Genomic DNA, 13,080 nt, shown 5'->3' with positions numbered 1-13,080 from the left:
TTAATTTGTTCTCCTATGTTGGTTTGTTTTATTTTTTTGGATGCGTTTCAAGACTTGTTCCTTTATTTGTTCCTAGGCCTGTTCTCTTTGTACTTCTTTTTATTTTTTTTTTTAACTGGGCTGCAGACAAAAAAGTTCATGTCCTGCCAAACTGCTCTGAAAGGAGGGCAGGGCTGGGCTGCTGAACAGGCTGCGCCCTCTTTGGGAGGCCGGAAAATGTGCCCGTGTTTGTACAGTGCTAATGAAGAACAAGATGTACATGGGGTGGAGCAGATGCTGCCAGGCTCTGTCCTGGGGCATGTTTGTGGGAGGTAGGCATTTGTGCCTGGCTTCCCTCCCCGATCTCTTAACAAGGGAGAGGACAGAATTTCCCTTCTCCCCGTGGAGACACTTTACCCACCCCTCCAATGCTGGCTGGTATGTTGTTTTGAATGGGGTTTTGGAGCACATGGGGTTCGAATGAACCAGTCTTGTTAAACAAGTGTCCTCTTACCTGATCCTAGACACAGAATGGCTTTCTTTAACACACAGCACTGACGAACCCAGCCAGTCAAGGAGAAATCCTAGACAGCTCTGTCCACTTGATGTGAAGGACTTGAGTCTCAGGTTACAGGACTGACCACTCATTTTGACTTTATTGCCTTTTTAATTCCTAAAGCTGAATGTATCTGGTGGACAGATAAAGGATTTATTTATGACTATAGACCCATACTTGCTTTTGTGATCCACTCCTCCTAGCTGCCTCCAGTGGGCAAAGTGGCTTCCTCCTGACACCAGAGAACAAACTCCTTCAGATAATGAGTGAGCATTGGCATGGCAAAGAATTGGTAATAGCAGTGTGGCTTGGAGTCAGCATGTCTTGAAATCTGGGTTTCTAGAAGTCAGTTTCTGTTGTTGGGATAAGGAGAGACGAGGTGGGTGAGGTGATGCCTTTTGTTTTATTCTGTTGGTAAAAGACAAGTTTTCAAGCTACACAGAGATCTTCAGGTCCCCTACGTAGATCGAAAGATTGTCTATTTCATCATCAGAAGTTGGTCCAATAAAAGATATTACCTCACCCACCTCGTCTGTCTAGTATCTTGGGACCAACACGGCTACAACAACACGACAAACAAGTTGGGATAAGGAGCCGCCCTAGAAGTCAGGAACTCCAGCTGATATTGTTTCCTGTCTCATCTTCTAACAGTTGTTATAAATGTTTGCACACAGGCCAAAGAATCCTGGGAGATGGACACCAAAGAGAAACTTGAGCAGGCTGCCATTGTCAAAGAGAAAGGGACAGTGTATTTCAAGGTTTGTAAAGACTTAGTAGAAACTGGGTCGCCAAGAAATGAAACTGGGATTCCAGTCTAACATTTTCTTAAATTGCTGGTGGACCCTTCAGAGAAACAATTGAAGGGCTTGTCAACACGGGAAGTTAATGTGCAGCAAACTGGAGTTTGACTTTACAGTGCACGAGCTACTGTGCACTAAACCCCATCTGGGCGCACACTCATAGCACACTGAAGGTGCCTTTGTGTGCTTTAGCTTAATTGCCCGAGGGCGCTTTTAGTGTGCAGAGTGTTCACATGGGGAGTTAATGTGAAGTAGCTGGCATGCTGTAAATTCACACGTGAGCTTGCTGTGTGTTAACTTCCCTGTGTAGACAAGCTCTAAAACATCATTGAACAGGCATAAAATGTCACAGTTTGTCCCTCCCAAACAGTTTTAGCCCTAGGCAAGGCAAATATTGCCCCTCTCCTGCCTACCCTCCTCTTCAAATGACCAATATGGTCTATTGAAAACTTGAGCTTCCCATCTTGGCATAGCACAGAAGCCTGAGGAAGGAGCTGCAATGTAGGACAACAGTTCGGTATTGGACTGTTCTTGCCTGATAAGTGGCTCCTACTAAATAAGGAGGTATCGCTAAGAAAAGGTTTCTTCGTTTAACACTACTGTCTGCCTTTTTGGGCACTTGTATGGTATAGCCTTATGACTTCCAAACTTCATACCGCTAATGCTTATTTACACAGTGCAAATTTAATACATGGAACTCATTGCCATAAGATATTACGGTCAAGAGTTTAGCAAGATTCAAAAAAAGGATTAGATAGTTATATGACTCGTGAGAATATCCACATTTACATTATGCCAAATACAATTTATGGGGCTATAAACCCTCCTGCTTCAGGATATAAGCTCAACACTGAGAGGAATTGCCAAGAAAATTCCTGTATAGGTTAGTTATTCTAAACTGTCTGCTGTGTGGTTTCTCATCCCTTGCTCTGAAGCATCTGGTACTGGCCACTGTGCCATGCAGGATATTGGCTTTATCTGGCATGACCATTATAATAGCTCCTAATAATAGAGAGCTTTATTGAAAGGAAGATACGCACTGTCCATTTTGTAAGTGGAAAGAAATTACTTGAATTCAGGGACGCATCAAAATATAGCTGACCTTGAAAAACAGATCGCTTGCATCAAGGTTACAGCGGGTTTGGAGAAGATGTTTTAGTCTCCAGACTTTGCTCTGTCGGGCGATATTAGCATCTTTTATCTGTACAGTTAAGATTATTTGTTACAAGTCATGTTGTTTAAATGTAGTTGGCTGTTTTGATGGATTTGTATTTGAGTTAATGAAGATCTCTTATCATATCTTTGCCTTTCACATCATATCCTTGCCTTTCAGCCTTCCGCTTTCAGCTGTGAAGCTGTTTAATTTCTGAAACTGGATGAACACCATTGGTCCTTCTCCCCCTGTATTACAGCATGTTTCTGAATAAGCAGTTCTCTGTTCAGTCTATATCTCATGGGAACTATGGGACACCCATCTTTTGGGTCCCTGGAAACTGCCTTTTGTACTCTAGTTTTGCCTGTCCGGCAGGGGAAAGGGCATAATCTTTCTCTACTCCCACAGTGGGCATCCTATCAGGTGGTGATGGCTTGCAAGCATCCTGCCCTCCTAGCTTCAAGGGGAGTGTCTCCTTGGAACCCTGAAAAGAGAGAGATGGCCGTTGAAAGGGAAGGACAGGAGAGAAGCACTGTCTCCCACTTGGACCAGGCTAATGCTGAGTTCATTTCCTCAGGCAGGTGAAAGCCTAGGATGGTGGGATGTGTGGGCATTCCTCCTAGCACTCATGGGAGTGGGGAGTAGAAAACAGGACCTGATTTTGCAGAGGTGCTGAGCATTGCAGCTTCCGTTAACTTTCACTGGAGTTGTGAGTGCACGGCACCTCTGAAAATCAACCCCCTTGTTTTTAATTTTAAAAGACTCAAGGTGGTTCAGATTGTTAAACTGTCTTAAAACTGTTCCAGAAGCGCATCTGCTTCAGTTTGCCAAATAACAATCCTTTAGCCTTGTCTTCCCTTCATCCCAGGAAGGCAAGTACATGCAGGCAGTGATTCAATATGGGAAGATTGTGTCCTGGTTAGAGATGGAGTATGGCTTATCAGAAAGGGAATCTAAAGAAGCTGAATCCTTCTTGCTGGCAGCCTTCCTCAACTTGGCCATGTGCTACCTGAAGCTGCGGGAGTACATCAAAGCTGTTGAGTGCTGCGATAAGGTAAAGGTACACCTGGCTAGAATAGGCTGTTTTTCTGTCCATTACCTCTCCTGTCTTTCTCCTCTTCCCTTATATTGAATTTCTCTACATTCCAGAGGCAACTTCCAAACTTCAGTGTAAGTTTAGTCTCCTCTCTGGTGGGCTGATAACTGAAACTTAAAGTTTTCTGAATGTTACTTTTTTGGAGGGGTAGATCAGTAGCACATTTTTATAAAGTTACGCACAGAGTGGTCTTGGACACATTACAACTCAAACAAAATTAAAAGCAACATAGAACAAAATTAGGGCTGGCATCAAACAAGAATCTTCTCAATTAAAATGTGAATTAAGAGCAATTTTGGCTTCTCAAATATTCAGAAGTTGATTAGTGTTTAATTCCCAAACAACCTCAGTCCAAATAACTGCATTTTGTATCTGTCTTGTTTATAATGTGCCAGCCTTCGTATGTTTAGGATGACCAGACTATCTTTGTAATCAGGAAAACAAGCAATTGAAACATTCTGTGGACTTGCCATATTAATAACCTTATAGATTAACAAGTGTACTTCAAAATCCCAGTGCTGGGATTAAATAAGATTACTCTTGTATGTATTCTGCTCTTGAAACAGTATTCTGCTGCTAGTCATTTAACAGCGAAAGTTGAAAATAGTTACAGTAATCCATCCCTTCGTACAACATGCATACAAATCAACCTTTTCATATCAAAGTGCCTATATCTCTGGAAGGGTGCGAAGTAGAGCCGAACAAATCTTTCTTACTGAGCCTGGCTCTGTCTAGCAATGTTGTTACAGATCATTAAACTGAAGTTTTTTTAAAAGATGAAAAATGCTAGCAGAGTGTTGTGTTACTCCTGCTGTACCTGTTATAATGTGTCCTGTTCTAACGTACTTTTTCATCGTGGCACTTGGACAGTATAGACTTGTTTTTGTAGAATCTCAGTATTTCTTGTGTGACGTTTTGCTTTATGGATGGAGAAGTTAAAGTAACTTGAAACCAATCTGTTAAGTTTCAGGAACATACAAGCATCTGAACCAGGTCAATTTCAGATGTTTGATTATTTCTCTTGATCTGTGCTGCACATCTTGTGAACCCTCATGAGGGAATTTATGTGCACTTGTCCAGGGGAGTTTTGGTCCCAAAGATTTTAAAAAGACACAATTTCATTTTTACTAAGCTCCTTTGTAATGCTGGTATAATTTTATTTTGAACAGTGTCTTTCATGCAAACTTTTGTTTAAAATAAAATGCTTTACAGAATTCGTTCAGGAGATGAGTCATCCAAAGTAACTACCTGGTACAGATTGGTTGGATGGTGAAAAGCATTTCAGATGGGGATGTGTGGTCCACCCAATCTTCAGGTGTTCAAAATTTAGCCCTTTGCTCTTTTAAAAAAGAGTGTTTTTGTCTGAAATTTGGAGCCAGAGGGTATGACTTTTAGGGCCAGATCCTGCAGCTGGATCCATGTGGATAGACCACAGTGACTTCAGTGGGGTTCTACCCAGGCACAGCTAATTTGAATCTAGCCCCTAGGTGCTGGCCTGTGCATCAGTGACATTCTTCAGCATACCAGCAGCCTTTTGGAATGTCAACATTGTCAGCAGACATGTAAGCATATTGGGCATGCAGGCAGCAATAAAGGAGTTTGTGTAAACTAGAAGCTAGAGTGTTGAAAGTTTTTGTCTTGTGCTAAGTTTTTAACTTAAACTTAACTTAACTTGAACTTTGTCTAAGTTTTGTCTTAGACTTCTGTGGTTAGGACTCTTTCAGACTTGATTTGTAGTATAAGTTAATCATTTGAACTGGAAAAAAATAAAGTTTAAACCTTTAAATATCAGCTTCTGCGTGTAATCATGAGTCACGGTACATTTGTTCAACAAAGCCTTTTTTAAATGAGTCTTACATTCTTTCCATGTACTAATAATGCAGTTACTCACAATTACCAATGGGCCAAATTCTGCCTTGGGTAGGCGTGTGTGTGTGTAATATATAATAATATGCAAGATAAAAATCTTGTCATAGGGAATTCTATTAGAGATACACAACTAAGTGTAAATCAACTGAAGATCATTTTTAAAGAAGGAGAGAAAGTAATACAGCTGCCTCCGGAAGGTGCTTAACACAGTGAAACAAACTTGTGAAAAAACAAAGATGCTGCTAAGGATTTAAACTTTAGTGGGTGCTGAGAGTGTCACTTTTTAATGTGCTCCTCTAGGCTTGGGTTTGGTACTTAACCATGAATTCTTGCATTTGTGGGTTTGTCTCCCACTGACTAGATTACTTTCTGGGGGGAGAGGGAGGTCCAGTTATAATATTAATCAACTGCAGTATAAGTATGTGGATTTTCAACCAATACTGGAGGCCGGTGCCATTTTGTGTAGGGCAATTTAGGAGCACTGTAGAGATTTCAAGCCTTTCCTGCCATTCCAATTTCATCATGCTTCATGAGGCTTTAAAACTTGCAGTGCCTCTGAAAGAGAGACGAATTCACGTAAGCAGAGCGTTTAGGAACCAGCATTGCATAGGACTCCAGGGCAAGGAGCGCTCAACATTATTGAGGTGTCTTACAGCAATGTCTCATTTTAGGGGGTTAGGTTTTGAGTTGTGGTGGAAGTATTTATCCCTTTAATCTGATCTTAGTTGGAGTAACTTCAGCAAAGTCAGTGAAGTTACACTGGTGTGAGATCAGAATCGAGCACTCCATCTTACCAAAGAGTAGCGTGCGACCAGGCTTTCCTTTGTTGTGCAACCTAACAGATAGCTAGGTAATGGAATTCTTCTTTGTGCCTTTTGGTGGCAGACTCTTCTGCACAAAAATACCCAATGACACCTGTGGCCATGTACATCTTTTATAAATCGTGCCTGGTGCATATTTGCTAAAATCATTCCCTCCAGCGCAGTCCTTGCCTGCATTAACTGGAGTACAGTAAAGGGAAACCCCAGGGTAACTAGCAAAGATTAAGATGGCATTCAGCATTAATGTGGAAATATGTGTTCGCAGGCATTAGGACTGGATCAAGTCAACGAGAAGGGGTTGTATAGGAGAGGTGAAGCCAGACTACTAATGAATGAATTTGAATTGGCGAAATGTGACTTTCAAAAAGTACTGGAAGTAAACCCGCAGAACAAAGCTGCCAAGTCCCAGATCACGGTCTGCCAGAAGAAGATGAAGGAGCACAATGAGCGTGACCGGAGGATATATGCCAACATGTTCAAGAAGTTTGCAGAGAGAGATGCAAAGGTTTGTACTGTGTTGACACTTGGAGCGCATCCGTTATGACTTGATAGCTGACTCAAGTTAAGTGAACTTTGATGGAGAAAGGGACCAGATTAACAGAACTGCAGATTGTATTCTTCTAACAGAAGATAAGTCTATGGAAAGAGAGTCTTTGTATTTCTTGATGGTCCATTCTTGGTTTCTCTACAGCTGAGGCTGATATCACAGGTATCAGTTGTTGTTAAGGGTATTTGCAATGTGAACCTTTCCCAACTGGGAATAGGATTGGGACCAAGACTTAATTTTATGATTTCCATCTAGCAGCTGTTTGGTGGCATGCTCCTGGTCACTGCTGACCTCTGCTGGATTGACGATGTCATTCAGTTCTATTGCTAGGCCTGAAATGTCTGATAGGAGTTGGTAGTGAAAATCCACTGGATATCAAGCATGTGTCTTGCAACATAAGACTCCATTCCCTCTATCTATAATATAAATGTCTCTTTCTTGCCACAACAGGCTGTGAAGTCGCCTAAACAAACAAGTACCTGATGCACACAGTACTCTAGCAGGAGGGAATACATGAGCTATGAAACCAATTTGTATAAATCCTTTACAGCCTTACCTTCAGAACTGGTGCCTGATAAAGAAAGAAAGAACCCTGCCAAATAATTAACTCTGCCAGAAATTGCTACATAAGGATCAATTAATACTCAGGGCTATTAACTGTGACACACAGAGGAAGTGAAGTGAGCTGTAGCTCACGAAAGCTCATGCTCAAATAAATTGGTTAGTCTCTAAGGTGCCACAAGTCCTCCTTTTCTTTTAGCCAGTTGAGTTGCTCTCCCAGGAATAATGTTCTTCTGCTTCTATAGTGTTGGCCCAAGGTATCTGAGCATTCGCTATAGTGCCATCCATAAATCCACACAGTCTATCCTGAGGGGTTTTACCTTGTTTCCCTCTTCTACTCCCCCATGTCCCCAAACACCCACTTCGGTAACAGTCCTCAGTGATGGGACCGAATGTCCATAGAGGAGGGGTGAACGATACAACATCCTGTTCCTGTGAATTAGTTGAGAAGGTGCTAAGAGGTGAATCCAGTACCCTCTATAATGTACCTAATCTCCCTTAGCCAAGAGGAGTGGAGTGTAATCTGCATATGATGTACTAACTCTCTTAGCCAAGAAGGTACACGTTCCCTGTCTGTGCACGCTGTATTACTACCTCTGCTACGCCTTTGGCAATCTGCGATTAGGAAGAGATTTCCTTTACCATGTGTTTGCAGGGATTGTCTGTCCTCACTAAAGCATGTGAGGACCCTTGGATTCCCTTTGTCTTGACTACTGCTTGTGTCTCAACTAACCGTGCGTGGTTTACTTGCTGTTGTGCAGGCCAGCAAAGCCGTGGGAGAGAACGAGGCGGAGAAAGCAACATGTGAAGAGGGGCTAAAAACTCCAGTGGCTGAAGGCAAAGTCTGAGGGGCACATCCGATGGAGGAGAAGGTGGAAAGTTGATCCTTATGAACTTGGCCTGCGCCAAAACAGGTTTCTGCGGAACTCAGGACTCCACAGTGTTTATTGTAAAGCTTGTTACAGTTTGTGTGATCGTGGAAGCAAAATGCCTAACCCACAGCTTCACAAACAAAAATGTTTAAACAGCCCTTCTGCTGTGAGCATGGTCAGCAGCGGAGCAGAAGCAAAGGGACAGTGGGACCACCCCAAGTGGAACAAATATTTTTTAAAAAGAAAGGGGGAATGACAAAAAAAAGAAAAAAAAAACAACAAAACTTGGCACTAAGAGGGTTGACTGAGACGGCTCAAGTCCTGCTTATTTCAGCTCATGTCAATTTTCCATACAATGTGCAGGGTCCTCTGAAATGAGTTAGAATGTAGGAGCTATCAGCTGTACAATTCAGTATTGCATTTGGTTGTACTGTAATAGCACAACTTGGGCCTATGATGTTGTTTAAAAACAAATTTGACTCACGTGCTACCAAGTCAGGGTATCCTGCTGTACCTACTAGAACAAAGTGAAAGGCAGCGTGCCATGGTTTGTGTGCTGCAGTGTTATGGACTTGAAAGCCAGAAGCAGAGAGGTTACCTTCTCCTGTAATTTCTTTCTTCTCTCTCACTCCAGTATAGACTTCAAATAGGTTTCTGTAGCACAGGGGACTGAACGATCTAGCTCTTCTGGTTACGTTCAGTGGTGATGACCTCGTGGGGGTTGGTTTCTGTCGGGAGGTTTCTTGGATACATTTCTGGGGATGTTACAATGTGGTGACAGGAACCGGCATTAAAGTCCTGCATTTCATCATGACTTTCCCATTTCCTTTTCGGAAACTGTTACAATGGCACTCCCACTAGTGCTGCTTCAGTTACGTTTTTCATCACTTCCATTAGAACTCCTCTCTCTTCTTAGGGATTTATAATTTGGCTTTTAAAAAGTGTTTCATTCTGGAAGTTAATTTATTTACGTTTTAAAAAAAAATTGCACCACGTTTTAATGTTGGTGGTGTGCAAACAATTGTTTTCAGAAGCTGCTGTTTTCAGATGCTTAATTTACAACCTGCAGGTTTAATTTTTTTTAAATGGCGTTTACAGCTTATTAGGGGGTTGTGCAAAAAAAAAGGGCAGATGAAATATTGTGGTTCAAAATGGTTATTTGGTCTCTTGCTGCACATACGTGGTACCAGGAATCATAGCTTGCCAATGTATAGCTTTTATCCAGCACTCACTGGTGTTTTGGTGAGATCTGTATTTGTTTATTAATAACCTACAAAGCACAGAAATACATTGTGACTTACAGATCTGACTGGGAATACACATTCTCAGCATACACTATTATGGCTCCTTTGAAACCTAGTACATACTTCTACCTTAAAGGGACACTGTCACTACCTTTTTAAAACAGCTTTTAAATTTTTATTTACTCTCCTTTGTTTGTAATACCCCCTTTTGAAGCTTGAAAATAAAACTTCTTTTCCTATCAGTTTTATTCTCCATTTAGCAAATACAGGATTTTATTTTGCTCTTTTTCCTTAATGCTGTAGAAACCAGCAGGCTCTCTCTCTTCACTTCTCAGTCTCTCGGCCTTGCATTGTGACATGGGGAATGTGCATGGTTGATGATGGAACCAATTTGAAAATCTCCTTGATCCTAGTGATGGAGTCCGTTCATTATATAAAGGCACATGCTAATGCTGCCCTGGTGTACCCGTGCAAAGGTGCCATTGACTTTCATTGGCAGTTATGTACTTAAGGGCAGAATTTAGCCTCTCCTGTGGGCATAGTAGAGGGAGTTGGTTGCATTTAATTGTATTTCAGTGTGATCCCATCAAAACGGAAAGCAGCTTTAAAAAAACAACTTGGTAATGGATTTAAACAATGTTAAATATATTTAGAACTTAGAGCCCAAACCCCACTTTATAGACATTTTAAAGTAGTCTGAATTTTTGTCCTGAACAGGAGAGCAGTGCCCCTTGAATGAATCAGCTGATACGCTAAAGGGTCCATCGGGAGGGAAGACTCAAATTCTTTACTTGCACTTACCCTTTTTTATTACGACTGTATTTTAAAATATATATATAAACCACCATGAAGCAAGACACTTAAATAATGGGAAGAACTCAACTTCAACCCACAAACCAGGGAAGATTAAAATCTGTCCTTGTCTTCTTTAAACCTTGCAGGGATTTGAGTGACTGTTCCATCTACTGTATGGTAGCTCCACAGTGAAGTAGATTCAATATAGCATTTGAGTCTGAACACTGAATGTCCTGCCTCTTGTGTCAATTTAGTCAGACCTTGTCATCTCATTTTGAATGTATTTTTGGGAGGCTTTAATCATCAGTTTGCATGCTTTTGGACAGCAAAGGTGATCTGACCCAGTGGATGGGTGAGCAGTTTGGTGCTTGGAAAGCTTTCCTTGCCACTATAAAAGGACTTCTGCTTCTACAGGGATCTGCAAACTAACTTCTAAAGTTCATGCATGCATTAAGTTGTATGGCTAAACGAGTGCCGAATGCAGTGTATCTGCAAGAGATGGGAAAGACAAACCATGTTTGGCTGAATGTAGATTTTGTCCTTGTCTGCATGTGCAATGTACATGTGCAACTGACCTCAGTTTGCCTGTTGCACCACAGGAAAGGTTTCCAGTGTAGACAGGGCTTTGGAGACAAACTTTCTATCCAGCCAGGCAAGTGGTCCCTCCCCTCCCCACAATTCACAGTCTTTCCAGTATGCCTAACACCAACCTGGTGGTAAAGGTACCATCTTTAGGAGTGAGCAGGGAGGTAAGACTTCTTGCCCGTTCAGTACTGAATCTTGGATGAGACCAGTGTGCTTAAGTGACCATTTGTGATCCGGACTGGACGGACTGATTTCCTTGAGGGCCAAACAGTTATCTGTTATATATGTGCAACTGAGCCACTTTTCAACTGGGGACAGAGATGGAAGGTGCTGTATCTTATTGCCGTGGCCCTGGGACACCCAGCCTTAAATGCCACACTTGTGTTCATGCATATCACCAGTAGTTGGTTAAGTGGGCTGTAGCTACAAGAATGAAGGTGACTCAGGTCACGTGGTCTCACATCACTTCTGTAATATGCACAAGATTCTCCCCATTCTCATCTAAATTCCCTTTCTAGGGTAACGGAGCCTCTTACTCAATCCACTTGCCCAATCCTCTGTCATAAACTGCTCCCCTAGTGTCCACCTTTGCTATCCAAAGCACTTTTCTCCCTGCCTGTCCCTTCTGTACCAATATTCCAGTCATGTGAATTATCCCACCAAGTCTGTGATGCCAGGTGTCATAATTGTGATTATTCACGAGCACATCTTCCTGTTGATTCCCCCATACTTCTTGCATTCGTATACGGACATCTAAGATGTTCATTAGATTCCCCTCTATAATCTCTCTTGTCTCTCCCTGTTATGATTACTCATGTTCCTCCCAGAATCTGACCCTTCACCCAGCTCTCCATGTGTTGGATTCACCTTCGGGCTTTTGTCTCCTGCCCCTCTTGAACCTTGTTTAAAGCCTGTCTCACGAGGTTACCCAGATACTCTTCCCCTTCCATGGTAGTGGACCCCATCTCTGCTCAGCATATGCTGCTTCATCCAGCCTGTCCCTTCTGCAGGCCATAAAGGGAGTAGAGAGCAAGAAGGGAGGAATTTAGTGTATCTGTAAGTGGTGGTGGTCTTCCTGTACCCCACTGCAAAGGCTGTGGGAGTCCAGACCCCATCACTTTAAAGGGAGAGCACAGACCAGATGAATTCAGCATCCTTTCTTCCTCTTCATTCAAACGCTGCCTGAAGCTGCAGTATCCTTCGAGCTCATCTGTTTTACCTGCTGGAGACTTCCCCAGCACTCAGCCTGGCCTCTGGATCCTCCATGCTACTGTAGGCTTGGTGCCTTGGGGAGAGGGGAGACGCAGATACACAGCCACAAGTGACCACGTGGCTTCCCTGTTCTGATAACTGCAGTAGCCTCAAATGAAAAAATAAGGGCATCTGGATCTTTCAGTCCGAGGCAGGGTTCCTCCGCCAGGGGGCTAGTGGGGCTGTATTTATGGCACATGCTCCTGGTTATTATAGTCCTAGGAGCCTGGTCAAAAGCATGTGTGTTCCTCTGTTTACATCATAATAGAGATGTAGCTGAAAGCAAAGCAAACCCTTTTCTCTTTATTTTGTGAAGCCAAAACTGCAGGATTTGAAGCCAATGTTACTTGGACAGCTACTAAAGAAAATCTCCAAACGACCGGCGCCAGTCGTTTTCCAGCTCTGGCTGCCACGCTGTGGACGGCTGGGCAGAGAGCACCACCAGGTGTCTCTCAATTCAATATATTGCAGAAATACACAACCCTAGTGTTCCGCTCCTCCTGTGCCTCAGCTTGGATTTGGTTTAATTTCTATCCAGGTCTCACTGAGGTGAGGAATGGGCAGCCTACAAGTCCGTGACCCTTGCCACTGGTGCATATACTTTGTTGCTGAGGCAGATGGTTCTGAGGGAGGTTTACTGGCAACTCTCCCCTCATCACTAGAGGGGCTACAGGGCTCTTGGCCATGCCTGTTAGTGTTTTTAAAGCATTTATTATCCTGGGGGCAGGGGGAACGTTACATCCCTGGGTGTGTCAAAGCTGGAAACACTCATCACGTTGGACAGTTTTTCTGTCTCTTTGTTGCTATCTGTGTCCTGCAGCAGCCGTCTGGTGTCCTACAACCGCCCAGCTCATCTGCAGCTCTCCCTCACGGGAAAGGCGGCTGTGCTTTCCGTCACTCCGGCTCCCCTCTCTGCATCTGATTCTCCTTTCGCTTTTCTTGCCGTCCCCC

General features: G+C 42.9%; 1 protein-coding gene across 17 annotated transcripts in view; it reads left to right on the top strand.

The window, feature by feature from the left end:
• The window catches only part of FKBP5 (FKBP prolyl isomerase 5), a 50,180-nt gene extending 41,809 nt beyond the window's left edge, over positions 1–8,371 (top strand). For 15 of the 17 annotated variants that reach the window (XM_084611340.1, XM_084611341.1, XM_084611332.1 and 12 more), the window contains 5 exons: positions 1,210–1,293; positions 2,897–3,065; positions 3,361–3,542; positions 6,540–6,779; positions 8,144–8,371. In XM_084611340.1, the coding sequence (XP_084467466.1) occupies positions 1,210–1,293; positions 2,897–3,065; positions 3,361–3,542; positions 6,540–6,779; positions 8,144–8,230 (762 nt within the window). In that variant the 3' untranslated portion in view covers positions 8,231–8,371. Of the gene's footprint in view, positions 1–1,209; positions 1,294–2,896; positions 3,070–3,356; positions 3,543–6,539; positions 6,780–8,143 lie in introns of those variants that run through there. The other 2 variants (XR_014709192.1, XM_084611338.1) reach the window with 2 other exon arrangements.
• The last annotated feature ends 4,709 nt before the right edge of the window (positions 8,372–13,080 follow it).

The sequence above is a fragment of the Lepidochelys olivacea genome, assembly GCF_965140295.1.
Source record: "Lepidochelys olivacea isolate rLepOli2 genome assembly, chromosome: 21".
NCBI classification, from domain to species: domain Eukaryota; kingdom Metazoa; phylum Chordata; order Testudines; family Cheloniidae; genus Lepidochelys; species Lepidochelys olivacea.
Note: the sequence above shows the minus strand (reverse complement) of the source record. Positions and strands in the feature narration are given on the sequence as shown.